At 41.8% G+C, this 21,273-nt stretch overlaps 1 protein-coding gene across 1 annotated transcript in view; it reads right to left on the bottom strand.

Moving 5' to 3' along the window:
- Positions 1 to 21,273, bottom strand: part of APCDD1L (APC down-regulated 1 like) — a 29,975-nt gene that overhangs the window by 6,842 nt on the left and 1,860 nt on the right. Inside the window, exons 2-3 of the mRNA XM_048819683.2 lie at positions 4,295 to 4,469; positions 1,428 to 1,986 (exon numbers count right to left, since the gene is read on the bottom strand). Of these exons, the coding sequence (XP_048675640.2) occupies positions 1,428 to 1,986; positions 4,295 to 4,469 (734 nt within the window). The remainder of the gene's footprint in view (positions 1 to 1,427; positions 1,987 to 4,294; positions 4,470 to 21,273) is intronic.

Genomic DNA, 21,273 nt, shown 5'->3' with positions numbered 1-21,273 from the left:
TCAGGGCTTAGGGTAGAGTCTTCCAGCTGAGTTAGGCTTCAAGGAGTCCTGGTTCTAGCTGGTAATAGTGAAGTGTCAGGTGAAGGGTTGGCACATGATTTAACACCAACCTCGGGCATCTCCTGGACCTGGGTTTGAGACCTGCAGGTCATGACATCAGCAAAGTTTTATAAATCTCTTGCTAGTGCAGGCTAATGTTGCCTGTTAGTTAATTAAAAGAGAAGGCTGCGTCCAACAAAATTCATATTGTGAAGCCAACAATCTTATTTGTTTAAACCAGTCACATGAAATTATTTCTAATGTATTGGAGCTTCTAATTATCCCCAAGTGTGACATCATGTGCTGGGGAGAGCTGTTTACAGATTAATTACAGCACTATATTTAGAGAGTGAATTTCAGTATCTTAGGTTTGGTTTTAAGTTAACATTTAAAAATGTTTGTTTACTATCTGGTTTAGCTCATGTACATGGTCTTGGCCCAAGATAACACCCAGCTTTATACCAATCCAAGCATGTTACTTGGAGGCTTGTCATTTTCTTTTTTTCTTTTTCTCTCTTAAATTCCAGTTGTTGCAGTATCACAAGGGTGGAAACCTCCCCCCAAATGAAGCAGTTCATATGAGTTAGTCCTGTTCCAGCTGGTAATGTTCATAAGTGGCTTTTTTGCCCTATCTCACTGCTCAGTCACATTTAGTTATGAGTTAGATAAATAATACCTTTTTCTTTCCCCTGGAAATAAAGCAACCTACTGGCAAAAAATAAAAATAATGTATAATATTATTTATGTTGAAGTAAAGTGATTTCTGTAGGATAACAATTGTATTCAGGTCAATATCCCCTTCTAATGGCATTATATTCTGGAATAATGATTTAATGGAAGATGCTTGTTTTCCTCTTTCAACCTGAAGGACAGGACAAAGAAATAAGATGAGGGCTGCAAGACAAATAACAGCACACAGAGCTTATAATGATGTGGGATTTAACCTCATGCCAGGATCTGAGTCAGCATTTCTAGTGAAAACATAGCGGGTAAAGAAAATCTATTCGCTCCATGCCCCAGCCGAGGAGGACTATTCCCTATAGTATGTTTTTGTTACTGCTTAGTCCAGGCTTCAAGGCCACATGCTTAGTAAAGGGAAGAGCCAGATTCGCATACAACTGAGCACCTACGTTTGTGGTTAGGCTCCCCTTCCCCCCCAACCAGCACTTTGCACAAGACACAATTTTGTCTTTTCTAAGCCAGGCTTTCTCCGCATCAACTCTGTCTGTATCATTATAATACTGAGGTGACCTACTGCAGGTGGGGTAAATAATTTAAGAACCTCTCTTTATACAGGCTGCAGACAGACATGCATTGAAAAACAGGGGACACCAGGGAAGCTGGGCTTCCATTTTTTAACGTGGCCCAGGAGCCAGCGATGTTCTTACCACAGCACTCTGCAAAGGGCGTTGATACCCCGTTGGTCGATAATGGAGCCTCTCAGACCACTTGGTGTGAATGTCCCCTAGGTACAGCTCCTCCACTGTCCTGCTGCCACTCGGCTGAGTTTGCAGCAGGGGCTCATAATGCTTCTCCACCCGCACCAGACTGAGTTCATGCATGGCAAAGCCCAGGGCTGTGGTGCAATCCCGCCCCTCCTTGGCACTCAGCACCTCATAGAGGACTCCAGGAGCCCAGGACCGTCCAGGTGGAAAGAATCCACTGCAGCCCCCTCCTGATGTCTGATTGATCCGGGCAGAAATCTCCTGCATGGCCCTCTGGCTGTGGAAAACAATACCCACTTTGTGCAGGTGGTAGTCTGCCTCAGTTGCCCCTTGGGTGATCCAGGAGGCCTGGCGCAGCCTGAGCTTGCCTTTGATGACCAAGGAGTGGGATGGATGGCGGCAGGAGGGGTCCCAGTAGTAGAACTGATAGGCCTTGAACAAGCGGTTGGAGTAAAACAGGTAGGATCTGGTGAGGAATTCCGGTCCCGGACGTACCTCACAGCTAAGGACAGAGAAGAGACAGGTGGTAGAATCCTTAATCATGTATAGAGTGGAAGAGCTGGGGTTTGAATTCCTACCTGACTCTTTCTACAGAGAAATTAATGGGGCATTAACTTCTTTTGTCCCCATGATGCGAGGGTCTCATCTTTGCACTGCTCCCTTCCCCATTGACCCAAAGGGCCTTCCCCCCATTTCACCTCAGTGACACAATTATTCCTGCAATGGTGATTTCATTTCACTGCAACCCCAGCAAAGAAGTATTAAAAAAATATACCCACTAACAAATCAGAGTTTCCTTGCATAGAAGAACTTGGTCTGTGGAGCATTACCCCATCCTATCCCCAAGGCATATTGCCATAAGACTAAGGGGAGGGGAGAGTCTCAATTCATTCCACCCTACCCTCACCCAAGTGGTGTTGAATAGAACGGTTTCACAAATGATCAAGTAGTGTTTCCTCCGTTAGGTGGCATAAAGAAATGGGGCAACTCAGTGCCATGTGAATGCCAGAGACTTACCAATAAGTGACCGCATAAGAGTCTCACCCCACGTCCCTCATCACAAGGTATTGTGATGGAATTGTCCACCACAGCAATGGTGGAGGTCCAGCGGGGAGGTTTGTGAATGGGGTTCAACAGGTAGCATACTCTGCTTGTATTAAAGTTCCTTACGGAGTCCCATCTAGAGACAGGAAAGTCAGACCCATGGTTGCCAACTCTCAAGATTTTCTCAGGATATTTGGTGTTATTCTTTCAGCCCCCAGCTCCTGGCATCATGTGATTGCATGAGAAGCCCACCCTTCATTTAAAAAAAAAAAAGTGTCTACCCTTATGACTGCTGAGAAAAGCTTGAAAACATGAACCTTCAAGGCTTAAATACCAGAAGGCAAATTAAAAAAAAGCCTTTGTTATTATTAAGAATCTCACGCTCGTTTGGAGCCTGCCTCCTGATTTTTGAACACTTGGGGTTAGTAATACTGAGAACCCTACAGCAGAATGCACATTGCAGGGATGGGTGCTTCTCCTTTTCCTTCCCCTTGTTAGGATAAACCACCGAGACCATGGCATTTTGACATGCTGGAAGAGGATGCAGGGTTAATGCTGCCTGCGAGACTCCATTTTGGGTCAGGTGGAGGGGGCTGATTAGCCAAAACCAATCAGGGGTGGGGCTAAGAGACTATAAAGTTGGTCTCTCTGGCTGTGCTCTCACTCCAGTTGGGAGCTCATTCTATTTACAAGCCTGTTCTGGCTGTGAGGTTTCGGAGAGGGGGATGTTTACTATCGAGTTCAGGTGCTTACTGCAGGCGGGATGTGTAGCACTACTCAGAAGCTCACTTGCATGTGGAAGTTTGCTCCAGCTCAGGGGCTTGCTTTGGCCTGGGAGGTTAATAATTCAGGAGTTTATGCCAATCCCCAGAACTCAACCCAGTCTCAGAAGCTTAGTTTAGCAGTTTGGCCTGGGCTAGGATTTAGGAGTGGTAATTTCAGTTAGATGCCCCTTTGCCCGTAAATGGGTCTGTTTCTCATGAAGCTGCTAGTGGAATTTTTGTGAAGTAAACTAGCATGCTTCCTGTGAGATCTTAAATTGAAAATCCCTTATTTTCTCTCCCTTTTGCTGCACCTGAGTTAATGACCCACTGTTCATCTCCTGGTCGTCGTGAGAGGCGCACTGGAGCCTGTTCCATTGTGTACAGCAGAAGCTGCCAAATAACAATAGCTCCCCAAAGGTAGTCAGAACCGTGACTTTGCTAAAGTCCATTCACATGAGGACATTGTAAAAGACGTGTAGGCCGTGGGGTGTTTTAAAGAAGTGCTGCTGTGTTTTCAAACCTCAGCCTGTGTATTTGTGTGTTCCCTCAGCCCAGAGGGCATTGATGGGGCAACATCTGCAACTGTGGTATGGCAGACATGGCAAATTAAGAGAGAAATGGAGGAAGTCCTAGAGGGAGTATTTCCATCTGGATTTAGAGCACATCCCAAACTGATAATATCAAGGATTTTGATTCAGTCCGTTACCAAATTAAGGGGCCATCTGCAAACGGTAGCTCTGGGAGTGCATTTTGAACCACCCCAAAATTAAAGGATATTCAGCTCTTTAATTTTGGGCCTTTTTCCAGCCACCAACAATACATGACCCTTTCCCCATAAAGGAAAATCACTAACAGCAGGCACACATTAGTCTAACAGTGTGTGTGCCCATCAGTGCACCGTGACGATGCTATTTAGGAAGGTGACCTCACCCTGCCTGCAGAGTCTAGCAAGGAGGCAAGACGTGCAATCTGCAAACTCCTCTGGGCTGCTGGGATCCTTACCCTGTAGAAATCCAATGACCTTCCAGCCGGGGAGGCAGAAGAGCTGAAATTCTAGCGCTGTCCTGTAGGTGGCGCAGTTGGTACTGGCACTGTGGCTCCCAGAGCAGTTTTCCAGTGCTGTGCTGCTGAGCCTGAGAGGCAGGCACGTCCCATAGCTTCTTTCCAGATGCATAGGCTTAAAAGAAGACAGATGCTTTCAGAACACAGATGCAGTCGCTCCTGCACTTTTCAATTAAATGGGTTAGTCTGACTAAAGATTTTTTTTTTTTAAGACCAGATGGGACCTGCCTGTTCCAGGAATTCCTCTTCAGTGGGTCACACCAGGCCTTTCTGGTGCACTATTTGGTCCTTTTGCTAAGTTTCTGGACAGGGTGCTTTAGATCCAGTCCTGTAACTCTGCCAGAAAGGGATTGTTTCTCCTGTCCTAGAGCTGCAGGTGGAGTTGGTCGTTTCAAGTGCAGTGATCGTCACATAGACAGCTTGAAAAGCCCTGGTAGTATCCAGCCTTTCACAGCTATTTCATGATCCCCAGCATTATCAGTTCATGCATTTATTATTCCCCTGTGAGTTCAGATGAAACCATGAGAAAGCCGCTTAAGTCAAAAAAGTCAATTTCTTTATGGCTCTTGATCAGATAAATAAGATACATTCAGAGAACAAAGCAATCTCTGTGCTCTGCAGTCTCAAGGGCCCAACAAGCAACAGTATTATTTTGGGAAGGGGGCAACACAAGTACCTTAAAAATGCCCACAAATTGGCTCATACTCTGTCCGTTACATGAGTGACTTTAGTGTTCATTAAAATGTACTTTAATAATGACGCTATATTTTCTCTCTAAGATACATAGCACATTGCCAAAGAACCTTGCACAGCTGTGTTTAAACTGTGTAGTGTTTTAAGGGACATTTTACTGCATGTTTTTGTTGTACCTAGGTACTTTTTTTTCTCAGTTTGGGACTAATTTTAACCCACTCTTCCTAGGAAGCGAAATCCTTACATTTTCTTGTGGATTTAATCCTTTTAGGAAGACACATTTTAGTTAAAGTAACAACGTGGAGGGAGTTTACAAATGGACACAAATAATAAGACAAAGCGAAGGCCGTATCTTTCACCTCAAAAGATCCTAATATGCCACTTACACAGGAATTGCTTTAATCACCACTGAAATGTAGTCAGCTCTGGTTAGATGTCCCTTTGCCCGTAGAGAGGAGCCGCAACACAGACATGGGATTCATACACAGTTCTGGTCTCTCCCAATATTTTGTTGAAGCTGCAGGAGTCCTACTCAGAGAAAATGGCAGCAGAGAAGAACACTGTCCCCAGTAATGATCTGCATCAGCTAGAGACAAATGCCAAGACACTTATCAGAACTGAATGCAGGGGCAAAGCTGAGGAGTTTAATTGTAAATCGGAAGCCATTACTGCCATTACGCAGCAGGCTTAGTCATTTTGCCTGACAGAGGTTGGTGCAAAAGTGTTCTCTGTGCCCATCACTCATTCGCTGCATCCTGATTAGCTAAGACAGCAAGCCTGCTGAATGTATCAGCAGCACAGAGAAGACCTCATTCACAAAAGCACGGCCATCATAATCGCATATTGTATTGCTGCAGATTAGTTTGCCTTTTTGCACAACACTGAAGCACGGTCAGTTGCTCCAGTGCTCAGTCTGGACGCTGGCTTTATGAGTGAAATCTTGTTGTTACAACTTGTCTGGATGGGGCCCTATTCTGATCCATGATGATCACTGCAGGCCCATAAAATGGCAAACCTCACGGCTCAAACTATGTGTGTGCAGAAAAGCAACAGACCTACATTAGAAAGGCTGAGAGAGATCTGCTAGCATCTGAGGTCTGATCCTGCAAGGTGCTCAGCACCCACAGTTCCCATTCACTTCATGTTTTAATTCACACAGCCTGAATCTGAATATTCACTGGCTAAGCTCTGTTCACAGACCTCAAGAAGAACTAGTTCAAACATAGAAACCAAATGATTGTAACTAAGGCCACTAGTTCGTTAGTACTCATGAATAATTTTATTTTATTTGTTGGTGGAGATTCCTCTGAATCCACTCAGCTCACAGCTGAAATTTTCAAATATGACTGAGAGCTCTTTGTCCTTTCTCAGTTTTTAATCTATTGTTGAGACAGCCACTGAACCAGGGAATTACAACATGGGAACATTAGCCTCTCCTGTCGCCCGCCATAAGGACAGTAACTCTGTCACTTACCTCATTTCCCATAACAACGGATGTTACTGGCTTAGGGAATGTGTGAACACTCAGCTAAATCCTGAAGACTTTCTTTGGATGTTTATTCACTCTTTGCTCAGGCAAAACTCCTGCTGGAGCCATTGGCAGTTTGCCTGAGTAAGACCTAAATGAGAACCTCCAGGATTCGGCCCACTTTGAATAAATGATATGCCTTCTAATTAAAACACTTGAACCCCTGGCTAATATTGATCCATCTAGCAAAATTATGTCCCTGGCTTAGGTGTCCCTGCAGACTTGCACTGGGCTGTATTCGTTTTATTGACCCACTGGGGGCTGGCTCACTTTAGCTCTGTTCTATAATTTAATATTTAATTTTTAATATTTTAAATATAAACTTAAATATAAAATTTTAATATAATTAAATATTTTTAAATATTTTATATAATATAATTCTATAACCTAGCAGCATGCTAGAAGATTTCATTCAATGACTGATGCATATGACAGAGGTTGCTCTCTCTCCTGTCTATCACAGAAAGCTGAGGAGACAGTTTAATATATATATAAATATATATATCTTCTGAGCAAGTATCTACAGAGCAAGACTTGCCGGACGTTGGCCAAGGCCAAACATTTGAACGGGTTTTACTATAATTTAAGCATCAAGTTGTCCCTTCCTAAAAGCTGTAGGAGGGGCCTTTTTTTGTGAGGTTTCCCTTCTACAGATTACTTCGTCATCACCTCAGAGGGGCAGGGTTTGCCCCACCCCAATCTTTGGTGGGAAAAAAAGCAGCCCTCAAACCTAGTAGAAGCTAGAGCCATCCTTACAGGGGGCCTGTACCCCAGCTTTGGCTGTGACCTCTGGTGGCTCACCCAACCAACCTGTGGCTCACCCAACCTCATGGGGACTCCAGACGTCTGGGATAGGACTCTGAAAGGAGGAAATGGTGAGATTGGAACATTCCTTCTGTCTGTAGGAGGGGAATTATGCCTGGAGAACACCCCAACCCATACACAGATCTAAGGGGCCACAGTCTGACCCGTTACATGTATGTCACACAAAAAAAAGCAATTGTTCCTCTTTTTGCCAGCAAAGTGCCACTGATATATATATATATATATATTTTAAAACAAGCAGAACTCTCCATTGACTTCAGTGGGGAGTTCTGCTTAAACTGTTTTTGTTTTGTTTTGGGGTGGGTATAACAGGGCCCTTAATTTGGGAAGAGAAACTAAATCATTCAACTGTGTATCACTGAAGGGACAGCTCAAACGATCAGGGATCTGAGCCTGGCTTGTGGAATGGAATAAGGCCTTAAATTTTCTCATTAGGAAGGTGTTTTCCAATAAAGCCAGCACAGAAAGACATGGGATGTTCTGCAAGATTATAATTGAAAATTCCACAGCACAGTCACTCAGTGTATAAAACAAATGTAAACACGATGGGCCAGAGCCTTAGCTCCATTGATTTCAACAGAACAGTGCCAATTTACACCAGCTGAGGATCTGGCCTATGGCAGGGCATTAATAGATCTCCCCCACTCCAAAAAACCCTTAGTCTCATTTGAGGTATAAATCCCTAATGAAACAGCTTCAGTGCTCATTCTTCAAAGTGCCAAGCTTTGCCACTGCTCAGCATATGAATCCTAGATCAAGTCAAGTGGCAAGGGGTTTGCAATGCCAAGTCTTCTGAACACCTGGGGAAGTGAGGCCTCCCCACCCAAGGTCTGTTATTCTGTCTACAAGTTGAGAGTCACCTTGCTGTAAAACTGCCATTTGCTCTAGGAAAAGCTCATTGTATCTTAAACATCACTGCAATGGAGCCCTAGGAAATGTGCTTGGATGGCTTTGAGACTGTGGGTGCTGAAAGCACTATGAGGGGCCTGAAGGGAATAGAGTCCAGCTAAACAGGAAAATCATCAGATTCAGAAGCCAGCCTGCCAAAAGCCAAGTGGAACAGGGCCTTGGGTTTTCTGTTCCTGCTTTAAGTACCAAAGTACTGGGACTAGCTGGAAAGAGATCTTATGAGTGCTCTGGGGTCTTTCTTGCAGCAGGCTCATTGATATGCTGTTTTTCTAATTTTTAAAGCCCTTTATGTTCAGCAAGGGGGCTGCTACATCCCCACTTTATGGCTTGCACTAGCCTTTCCCATCTTTGATCTGGTATGTGTACAATTTCTTCAACAATAAAGCGATTGGTTTGAGTGGCAAAACCCAGTCCAATTGGTTAGTCTTTTAATTTTGAAACATTAGCATCCACTACAGGATTAGCTGAAATTGACTCCATATTAAAGCGGCATGTTTTATGGTGAAAGGAGGCTAGGAGGCAGGCCTGTGACTTCTAGTCCCAACTCTGCCATGGATTTTTTTGCATTCCCAGGCAAATTACTTACTCCTGGGTCTCATTTTATGCAAATGGGCAAGATTCCATGCACAGCGGTGTCATGAGGCCTAATTAACAGATGTTGGCAAAGTGAACATAAGAACGGACATACCTGGTTAGACCAAAGGTCCATCTAGCCCAGTATCCTGTCTTCAGTCAGTGGCCAATGCCAGGTGCCCCAGAGGGAATGAACAGAACTGGTAATAATCAAGCGATCCATCCCCTGTTGCCCATTCCCTGCTTCTGGCAAACAGAGACTAGGGACACCATCCCTGCCATCCTGGCTAACAGCCATTGATGGATCTATCCTCCATGAATTTATCTAGTTCATTTTGAACCCTGTTATAGTCTTGGCCTTCACAACATCCTCTGGAAAGGATTGTGCATTGTGTGAAGAAATACTTCCTTTTGTTTGTTTTAAACCTGCTGCCTATTAATTTCATTTGGTGGCCCCTAGTTCTTGTGTTATGAGAAGGAGTAAATAACACTTCCTTACTTATTTTCTTCGCACCAGTCATGATTTTATAGACCTCAATCATATCCCCCCCTTAGTTGTTTCTTTTCCAAGCTGAGAAGTCCCAATCTTATTAATCTCTCCTCATACAGAAGCTGTTCCATACCCCTAATCATTTCTGTTGCCCTTTTCTGAACCTTTTCCAATTCCAATATATCTTTTTTGAGATGGGGCGACCACATCTGCACGCAGTATTCAAGATGTGGGCGTACCATAGATTTACACAGAGGCAATATGATATTTTCTGTCTTATCTATCCCTTTCTTAATGATTCCCAACATTCTATTCCCTTTTTTGACTGCCGCTGCACATTGAGTGGATGTTTTCAGAGAACTTTCCACAATGACTCCGAGATCTCTTTCTTGAGTGGTAACAGCTAATTTAGACCCCATCATTTTATATGTATAGTTGGGATTATGTTTTCCAATGTGCGTTACTTTGCATTTATCGACAGTGAATTTCATCTGCCATTTTGTTGCCCATTCACCCAGTTTTGACAGATCCTTTTGTAGCTCTGACATCCTTCAGTGAGACAAGAATCTGAATTTATCTACATTTCAAAATATATTAATTATTCTGCAGCATACAGTGAAATATTTTGATTTGACCAGAGGTACTTGAGTTAAAGGGACAAATTTTGGTCTTGTAAATGTGGAGCTAAGAATGTCATTCAGTTGTGAAAAAGACTAGTATAATTTTGGCATGTATTAACACAAGTGTTGTATGTAAGACACAGGAGGTAACTGTCCTGTTCTGCTTGGCACTGGTGAGGCCTCAGATGGAGTAGTGTGTCCAGTTGTGGACACCATACTTTAAGAAAGATGGGGACAAATTGAAGAGAGTCCAGAAAAGAGCAACAAAAGTGATAAAGGGTTTAGAAAACCTGACCTATGAGGAAAGGTTAAAAAACTGGGCATGTTTAGTTTTGAGAAAAGAAGGCTGAAGGGATACCCAATAAGAGTCTTCAAATGTGTTAAGGGCTGTTATAGAGAAGACTGTGATCAATTGTTCTCCAGGACCATTGAAGGTAGGACAAGAAGTAATCAGCTTAATGAGCAGCAAGGGAGATTTAGGTTAGATATTAGAGAAAACTTTCTAACTATAAGGATAGTTAAGTACTGGGATAGGCTACCAAAGGACATTGTGAAATCCCCATCACTAAAGGTTTTTAAGAATATGTTAAACAAAACCTGTCAGGAATGGGCTAGGTTGTCTCTGTGCAGGGGCCTGGACTTGATGACCTCTTGAGGTCCCTTCCAGCCAAACATTTCTATGATTCTATGTCTTGAATGCTCTGAACCAAACACCCCCAAAGTTGGAAGAGTTCAGATCCAGGTCTGAATTCTGTAGCTTGAGCTCATTTCTACTCTACTCATTTACTCTACTTTCTACTTACTCATTTATACCTGAGATCATTTCTACTCTAAATAAGAGCAGCGTAATGTCCTATCACTCACCTGTCCTCCTCTCATTCAGGTGACTGCCAAGGGTTGTCAGAACAGTTCCTTTTTCTACCCCAAAACAGACACTTCAGTGAATCCGCATATACTTTGGCTTAAGGGGGCACAGGAGAGAAGGTTCAAACAGGGAAGAAGGAAAGGTATCACACTTGATCTACAGGGCAAAAGTAGTCCCTAAAGGGAGAATCCCTCACTGTGACCCCTGCTATGTACTCATTGCCCATCCATCCATATCTGTTAACCATAGGTATTTCCAAAGGACCTATCACTGTAGTAGCTAGGCACCATAGTATGTTTTTCCAGCTCTCTGCTAAGTGACAGCTACCTGTGCCACATCCAAAGTACCAGCCCTTAACCCCCAAATAATGGAGCCAATTATGTGTACAATTATAATGATTGCACATCTAGATCAAGCAATTGTGAATGCCAGTTACCAGAAGTGGGGCCTGATCTAATGCCTATCGTTGTCGATGGGAGTTGGATCAGGCCCTTAGTCATTTGCCCTTGCAGTAACCAAATGTACATGTATAAATTAGGTAGATGTTTTGCACACACATTTGCACGTGCAGCTTTTTAAAAATCAGGGGCATAGTATCAACTCATGAAGGGGCAGATCCTGCCATCCTTAATCAAGCTAAATTCCAGTTAAAATTAAGAGAAGATTTTGAGAGCTGCAGGTTTGGACCTCTAAGCTAGAACCCATCTCATGAGAGGTTATGCTGCATATATCTCTCTTCCACCTGGTCTGGTTGGTCTGCTACACTGATTCAGATCCACATCTCAGCTTTTAAATAAATAATAATTTAAAAAAAAACAGGAGAGAAATAGCCTAATATGCCTTGTTGGAAGCAAATTCTGTTTGTGTTCTACCAAGCAAATTGACTTTGGAAGAAAAGCTGAGTTTAGTCATACATCTTTGTTTCTTATCAATAAATAGAGAAGAAATTGCCCACATTACAGCTTGCAACAAAATTAGGCACTGTAGATCAACTCTTTTCCAGGGCTAGATTGCTCATGCTGTTGCTTCCTATGGCCAAAGTTGTTATTTCCATTTATAATTCTAATGTTTCACTAAGTCACCCATTCGCATGGATAAGATCAGTGCCTACAGTCATGGGGAATTAAATAGCTCTTTAAGAATGACACAAAACCTTTGATATTTGGCAAGGAATGTTCAGACTGGAACAAAACTATGGCTAAGAAACATACAAATGTATTCTGCATAAGTGAATTACACTTTTCCACACAGACATTATTAACAAAGCATTCCTCTGCCATTCTTCTCCCCTGAGAAAGCATGCAGAATGGATTTTGGGTCAGCTGCTAAAAGAATGACCATTCTTCTAAATGTTTGTAGTTTACCAAATCAATTTCTCTTGAATTTGGGTTGAGATTAAGTTAGTGGTCTTTTTAATATGCTCAAAATAAAGAATTTCCCAAGAGCACAATTTTGTGGGGAAGACCTATATTATGTATTAAAATCAGTTAGAAAAATTAACTATAATACAATGAATCTGAGCACTATTTTGCATTTTCTATGTCTACAAACAGAGGTTCCAGCTCAGGAAAGCACTTGAAGACACACTTAAGTCCTATTGGCTTCAATGTGACATAAGCATGCACTTGAAGTTAAGCATGTGCTTAAGCACCCGTCCTGATTAGTGATGCTTTCTTGACTTGAGATCAGAGTGTGGTCTAGTAAGTTGAAGGAGGAAATCGTTTGCCAGGATGCCAGTTCTATATAACTTTGCAGATGATATACAATTATATATATATATATAATTACTCACGTTATTGAAGTCCAAAGCTGCCTGCAAAGAGTTACAAAAGAATCTCAAAAAACTGGGGACTGGGCAAGAAAATGGCAGATGAAATTAAATGTTGATAAATGCAAAATAATGTGCATTGGAAAACATAATCCCCACTATACATACAAAATAATGAGATCTAAACTAGCTGTTTCCATTCAAGAAAGAGATCTTAGAGTCATCATGGATAGTTCTCTTAAAACATCTTCTCAGTGTACAGAGGCTGTCCAAATAATCTAACAATATTAGGAAGAATTAAGAAAGGAATAGAAAATATCATAATGCCACTATATAAATCCATAGTATACCCATACCTTGAATACTGTGTGCAGTTCTGTTTGCCCATCTCAAAAAATTAGAATTGGAAAAAGTACAGAGAAGGTTAACAAGAATAATTAGGGGTATGGAACAGCTTCCATATGAGGAGAGATTAAAAAGTCTGGGATTGTTCAGTTTAGAAAAGAGATGATTAAGAGGAGATATGGTAGTGGTCTATAAAATCATGAATGGTGTGGAGAAAGTGAAAAAGAAAGCGTTGTTTACCCCTTCATATAACACAAGAACCAGGGGTCACCCAATGAAATTAATAGCCAGCAGATTTAAACAAACAAAAGGAAGTATTTGTTCATACAACACACAATCAACCCGTGGAACTCATTGCCAGGGGATGTGAAGGCCAAAAATATAACTGGGCTCAAAAAAGAATTAGATAAGTCACGTAGAATAGGTCCATCAATGGCTTTTAGCTAAGATGGTCAGGGATGCAATCCCATGTTCTGGGTGTCCCTAAACCTCCAACTGCCTGAAACTGGTGGGACTGGACGACAGAGGATGGATCACTCAATGACTGTCCTGTTCTGTTCATTCCCTCTGAGGCATCCAGCACCAGCCATTGTCAGAAGACAGGATACTGGGCTAGATGGACCTTTGGTCTGACCCAGCATAGCCATTCTTATGTTAATCATGGAAAAGGATTTGTTATTGCCAGAGATACCATCCTATGAAAGCAGGCGCTCTAGGAAATCCATCACATAGCTTCAGATAACTATGACTGGCTGGCTGGCAGTGTGATGTCATTCCAGCAGTAAAAAGCAATGTAAAGATTGAAAAAAAAAATACAATATATTTCTTTCAGAGCTGTTTTCTAAGCAATCAAACAAACCAAATATTTCCAAGTGGGATATAGGGCCCGTTGTATTTGTAATGTTTTGATCAATATTTGCTTCTGTTTTACATACCAACCTCAAATTATTTTACTTCAGTCAAAAGGTACAATTATAAAAAAGTATGAATACAACTATGGGCCTGATCTACCCTCCCTGTCTACCTGGACACCATATTGACTTCAACCTGGGTATAAGTGAAGACAGAATTTGGCCCTATTCTTTTGTAACTTTGTGTGTCATTTAGATTAATACACTGGTGAACTGACTCATTTCTACAGAGATGCTGGTGTTACAGTACAGCTTTTCCTTCTAAAATATGCCAGACCCTACTGAGTCAAGATAAACAAGATAAAAGTTAGAACATCCACAGACATCCTCAGTCTCTATTTCTGCTGAGCTCACTTCTCAATCCCACAAGCCTTCAGTGGGAATTCTGCCTGAGTTAGGCTGGTAGGATTTGGCCTGCACATTTGAAACAGAAAACAGGGAAAAGCACGTCAGACAAGACAGATAGTATTTGGGCTAGAGAGGGTGGAAGTGAAGGGAGTGAAGGAGACACTCTCTCCTGTACCTTCAGGGTCTTCTTTAGTGTTGACCATGTTAAATCTGATTACCTATGTTTAAAATGCCTTCTCTGGTAGTTTACCAAGAGAGAAAAAAACAGGGCTTAACACAATGTATAAATGGGGTTACTCTTGCTCCTGTACTCATTGAACTCAATAGCAAAGCTCCCATTGCCTTTAATGGTGCAGGATCAGGGCCTTACTCAGGAAACACTCACTCTGAATGCTTTAACATGAAACTGATAGAAAAAGACCCAGTCCATGATGAAGTCAGTTTTGAGAATAAAGGGATTCACAGGAGGAAACAAATACAGAGGATTCTGAATCAAAATACAGTACACAAAGCAAGGGGCATACGCAGAATCCACTTCAGAGGGCCATAGAGATATTCTAATAAAGTTCTGTACTAGTGGCAGAGAGCACATTTCACTGAGAGACCTCAGCATGCTTTAATCAAAGAATTTTATACTTATCCGCATCCACTGTATTTTAATTACACAAGTTTTATTCTTTTTTATATATAAATATATTTGAAACACTGGGAAAATAACTTATTTTCCTGATTGGCTGTGGCCCAGGGGGAACTGCTCTACTAATTTTTTTTTTTAACCAAAATATTATGTGGACCCAGAAACTAGAGACAAAAAGTCAAATAAGGGAATCTCTGAGCAATACCATCTGGGAATATGGTCCTTCGTAGGTTTAGCCATTGTGGTTAGGTCAATGCCAACATGTATTTAGTGATGCCCTTGCCCAATCCACAGAGGCCAGCATAGCTGGGGTGATTCCAGTATAATTAGGGCCCTACAAAATTCACGGTCCATTTTGGTCAATTTCATGGTCATGGGATTTTTAAAATCATAAAAGTCATGAGTTCAGCTATTTAAATCTGAAATTTCACAGTGTTGTAATTGTTGGGGTCCTGACCCAAAAAGGAGCTGTAAGAGGGGTCGCAAGATTACTGCTACCCTTATTTCTCTGTTGCTGCTGGGGGGTGCTGCCTTCAGAGCTGGGCACCCAGCCAATAGCCGCCGCTCTCCAGCCATCCAGCTCTGAAGGCAGTGCAGAAGTAAGCGTGGCAATACCATGATCCCCCCCCTAAAATAACCTTGTGACCCACCCACTCCCCGCAACTCCCTTTTGGGTCAAGACCCCCAATTTGAGAAACGCTGGTTTCCCGCATGAAGTCTGCACAGTATAGGGTAAAAACACGCAAAAGGCCAGATTTCACAGGGGGAGACCAGATTTCAAGGTCTGTGACGTGTTTTTCATGGCCGCGAATTTGGTAGGGCCCTAAGTATAATGGACAAGTGTGCTTGAAATAATTTTTCCTGCTGTGGGCTGAGAACATATACACAGAGCTGCCCTTGTGGTAACGCCTGATAATTGCATGTACCTGCATAACAGTATGGAGCAAGGAGGGTTAATTAGGAGGCATAAGAATAGACGAGAGAACTGATTTGCTCCGAGTTTAGTCTCAGCAAGATCTGAAGAAAGCCAGTGGACAGAGGGAGCAGTGCTGCTTTGTGAGCTATGTCAAACTCTGACCTACCTTGCTGTAAAAGTTTGGCATTGATAAATCTATGAGAAATGCCCAACACAAGGAAATAACTAAGAAACTCAAGGTTTTTTCCCCTGGAGTACTAGTGAGGGTGCAGGTTTGCTTTTAGTTACATGGGTTGAGTTACTTAGACCCATCTCCACTCTCCTGCATGCCTAGCTGGTGGGATTTGGGTGCTAACATTCTGGTGAATACACACACACACACAAATACAAACACACACACACAAATAAACACACATGATGGGGCACTACTCCGGTGCTGTAATTATGACTAGATAAAAAAGAAACCTTCATTGGAATCCATATTTTTTTACCAAATCGCACCTATCTCCCTTCTGTTAGAAGAGATGGAAACTCAGCAGAAAACAAGACCCACCTTTTTGAAATGAATGGCCCTCTGTCATTTCAAGTGTATAGAATGCCTATGCATTGGCAGATCCCATGGCACCTCTCCCCGGAGACGCTTTATTAATGGCCATCCTGGCCATGTTTAATAGTGATTCCCAAGCATATTTTTGAGAGCTTTGAAGAGCAGAACTGGTAATCAGATGACAGCTTGGCTATGAAATGCCAACCTCATTTCAAATGTCTAAATCACTTATGTGGATCCTGAGCACAAGGGACCACCTACCATATAATATTAACGTAACTATAGCATTTGCTCAATGCAAAGGGCATTGGTGGGAGCTGAGAGCAGAGCAACAAAAATGATTAGGGGGTGGGAGGGATTGAATTACAATGAAAGATTAAGAAAGCTCAGTACAAGTGGCTGTGGGTATGGGTATGATGAGTCTATAAATATTCAGAGGCTAAAAACACCCAGGAAGGGGATGAATTCCTTCGGGTGAATAAAGAGGTTCTGTTGGGAGAGAATTAAGAAAGGAAAAATGTAGCCTGAACAGTGGGATAAATGTCTTGACATTGAAATCTATTAAGCTATCGCAACCCATTCTCTTGGCATATTTTAGAGTAGGCTGCACAAAGCATTGGTGAGTCTACAATAGGGAATAAGCTGGGTTTGACAGGGAAAAGGCCTGGATATTCTAACAGGCCTCTGCATCTCAGACTGCTATGGGCCTTGCTCCCAGGAGTTCACAATCACCCGAGTAACCCTATTGTCTTCAAGGGAACTGCCTGTGTAAGTAATGGCTCAAAAGTGGGAGCAAGGGGTCCACAGTCTGGTTCTATGAAAATGGAATCATAGGAATCGGGGGATCAGATTCTGAAAGGTATTTAGGTGCCTAAAGATTCAGATTGGCACCTAATGGGGATCAGATGCCAAATCTGTTTAGGCGCTCTTGAAAATCCCATTAGGCACCTAAATGCCTTTGGAAATCAGACTATAGGAACATAGATTGTGAGCTCTGTGGGGCATGGACCATCTTTTTGTTCTGTGTGTGTACAACGCCTAGCACAGTGGGGCCCAGGTCCATGACTGAGGCTCCCAGGCATTACAATACTAGAGAGATGAATAATAGGAACAAACAGAATTATTTCAAAAGGACACAGGTCTTTCCACCGTGGCTCCATGAGTGAGGCCTGCAGGGTGGAGACCCATGAAAAGCTGGAGACTGTCCCTAAAGAAAAATGTGAGCCACCCAGTTGCGGAACTTTAGCTGGTTTGATGGTGGAAGTTGTCTCAAAGAGATTCCATAGTAAGGTAGTAAACTGATACATGCCACCAGACCAGTAACGCATACCGAAATAAAGACACAAGGGAACATCTTTAACTCAGTCACGAGTGACCACAGAAAATGGTTGCTCATTCAGTTAAAGCATAGAATCAGAGTTGTTTTTAACATGTGTTTTTCGGGGTCTGGGTGTGGTTTCTAGCTAGTTTGAAATTTTAGTCTACTGTTTTGCCTGTCAACATTAGCCAACTTTTGATGCAGTCCAGTTCTCTCAAATGCTGCCGACAGATGCTGAAATTAAAGCTGACGTTCAACCTACATGCTTCATAATCTAATAAGAGGACTTGCACTACTTGAAAATTAAAAAAGTTTAGGACTTTCTTGACACAAATTTCTGCTGTCATCTATATTTTCATTGGCCTTTTCCAGGTGGCCTAATTGAAAAATTCTATGAAAAACATGGAAAACAAAGTATCGTGTTTTGTTTCAAGAGGGGAAATAAAAACTCTTTAAAGCCATAACCTGCCAGTGATCTGCACCCATATCTCATGGACTTCAGTGTGAGAGCTGAGGTGAATTCCACTGATGCCAGTGGGAGTTTTTGGTGTGAACTGATCCCAAGATACAGGGTGAAGTCCTGGCTCAGTGTACGTTTTGCCTTTCACTTCAGTGGGGCCAAGAGTTCAGTGCTTAAAGTTATTTCAGTGAGAGTTGTGAGTGAATCTTCAGTGGTTGTTTGGGGAATTGACTGATGACAGAATATGACGTCTATTGGCAGTGGATGTTTTGCATGTTTCAATGGCAGGACATAGCTTTATTATTACCAATACTCAAAGTGAGCAAAAGTACACTAGAGCTAAGTGCCTGCAAATGTTTTCTACCAGAAGCTGTATGACCTGGCATATCTGTTAGTGTAAAAAATCTTTGTGCTGATAAAAGCAAAAGATTGGATGAGATTGGTTACAAATACATATGAAAAAAGGAGTTAAAGGGAGGAGTTAATCAGGGAACCAACTGGACCTGTTCTGCAGAACTTATTCTTCCATAGCTCTGCAGTGTCCCTCATTTCGCTGATGTCACTTAATTGAGTCAAAAAGTTACCTACTCACTTTTACTCTTGAACATTGTTTACATCAGAAATAAAGGATCATGAAGCTGGGCCTATGAAAAAAGTTATTTACTTTAAAAGAATGAATCCAGCAGCATTTTAAGTTTCTTGCAAGAACACTTGTAGTGTCCTCATTCAGGGTCTTTGTGACATGTTGCATCCCACATTTGGGTCTTGGCAGGTTGAGATATGCATTCTTCCTTTCCCATATATTTCCTTTGTTCAGTTCCCCTGCTCAGATCCGTGGTGCCCGTTACAAGAGTTCCCCCACTTCAGTCATTCTATTTTGAACACTGCTTGCTTAAATCCTTGTGCAATTTCTCATAGTTTAATCTAAATTAGGCCCCAATCTTTCTCCCACTGATATCAGTGACAAAACTTCTATTGACTTCTATAAGAGCAGAAATGCACCCTTAAAATATATAGTAGACAACTCAGGCCAGATCCTAAACTAATTAAAGTCAATGGAAGGTCACTCATTGACTTCAATGGGGCCCAGAGCTGGGTCTCTCTTTTGTATAATGCTGAAGGTAAGGAGGGGGCCCAGGGAATAATAACTAATAATAGAAATCAATCTCCTTTCTTTGAGTTAGGTAACTGACTCTGATTTCTGATCCTCCTTCACCAAAGAACCACTCATTCTTGGAAACGTAAGAGCATAAGAGGCTTGCTCAATTTCTGTCTAAACTTTCATTAAAGTTTTTACATTCCAATACACCGCACCGATATTTTCCATGGGTAGCTTCTCTTAAATGGTTTAGAACCTAGCCAGTTTTTAAAGAAAAGAACTTCTTGCCTTTCACTGTTTATTTTTAAGTTTGAAAATTATGGGGTCAGGACTAAGATAAGATCAACAGTTGAGTTCAATTATATGATTAGAAAGCGAATCCCATAAAAAAGATAATACCAAGTTTATACAATATTTTACTGACAAAGTAACAATACTGCCTTCTGGACATGTTTAAAATAGACCAAGTTTGCTTGCTAATGTATTGTCTGTTTGCTGGGTTGTTTTGTTTTTTACTCTTTATTTCAAAGCTACCCAAAAAATCAACAACTAATGTGCTATGATCCTGCGATTTGACTCTGTTTGCTCTTTCCATAATGATAGCTTATCCATGTTGCAAAGTATATGGATATGGATAAAGATAGGGCTGAGATGTAAAAAGAAAAAAAAGAGCATACATGAAAAAATATATTGTGGTTTCTATATTTTCCCCACAAGCACAAATTGTTGAGTAAGGAAATTTTCAAAAGCCAAAAACTGCTATGGAGAAAACCAAAGCTGGAATCCAGTTCTAGAAAAGGCTGCATCTGGCAGAACCAAGTTTTGAAAGAGGTTTTACTTTCAGTGGGTTCCTCTATTTGCCCACAACGTAGCACATGTCATTTATAAAAACAAGGTTTTCATGGATGATATACAACCTCTGTGAAAATCAACCTCGAAATTAGAAAGCACCTATGCAAGGCTGTTATACAGTCCCTTTGGTTTTCTCACCCCTTTTCTAAGGCACATCCCCAAAATATTGATAATAATTTTTAAAAATCCCTACCTTCCTAATCCTAAAATGTACTGCAAAGGTAATAACACTGAGAAATCAACAGCTAGAAAGGGCTAATTTATTGTATAACCCTCTTTATCCAAACAAACAGGGCTGCCAGACATCAAAAATACAATGCATACAGCCACTCCCTGCTTACCAGTTTATATTCTGTGAGATGTGAAGGTTTAGTTTAGTTATGTACAATCCATGCTTTTTGGAGCATCATCTTTTAATGATGCACCGTTGATGAATTTCAGTTCCCCTGCACTAGCAGCAAAATGCTGCCATCAATTTTAAATACTGGAGCTACAGATTATAAACTGGTAAGGAGGGCGACAAAAGTCATTTGTTTCTGGAGTTTGGGCACAGGCAAGGTGGGGTAAGAATGGTATCTTTCTGTATCCACCTTTTACCATTTTCAGTTATCTTATTAAATGTGTTTGGTTTGAATCTAAAGCTCAGATCAAAACTCGAAGGCTGGGAAGCTCAGCTGAGATGGTACAGCTGGATGGGCAATTGGTCAGTCCCCTGTTAGCTTTAATCTTGTTTACACATTAAGGTCTGATGGTGCATTCCTTTAAACATCACCATCAGGCAGTTCTGACAGATGGCACACAAAATCAGATCGTCTCACCACTAAGTATTTTAAAAGGCCGGGTTGAGTTCTTGCTGACTGTATTTAGTGCTTTAAATGCTTTGAACTTGTATATTGCCTTTCACCCATTGAGCTCAAAGTACTTGACAAGTGTGAATGAACTGAGCCTCCAATCGCCCTTGAGAGGCAGGTCATATTTTTCTCCCCATTTTTCAGAGGAAGAAACTTAAGAAACTTAAGTCACAGAGAGGAAGTCTGTAACAGGCCCAGCCTAGCACCTTAACCTCAAGATCACCCGTTCTCCTTTCAATGCTATATTTTATTCTGCCTTTTATCTGTTGAGGAGGTCACACAGGACATGGACAAACAGTTTCAGCTGAGTATCCCTGGTGTTCTTCAGGGAAACATGCTGTCCAAGCAGGGGCGATAAAGAAAG

This window comes from Caretta caretta, chromosome 13, assembly GCF_965140235.1.
Source record: "Caretta caretta isolate rCarCar2 chromosome 13, rCarCar1.hap1, whole genome shotgun sequence".
In the NCBI taxonomy this organism is placed as follows: domain Eukaryota; kingdom Metazoa; phylum Chordata; order Testudines; family Cheloniidae; genus Caretta; species Caretta caretta.
The sequence above is the reverse complement of the archived record's forward strand: the minus strand, read 5'-3'. Positions and strand labels throughout refer to the sequence as shown.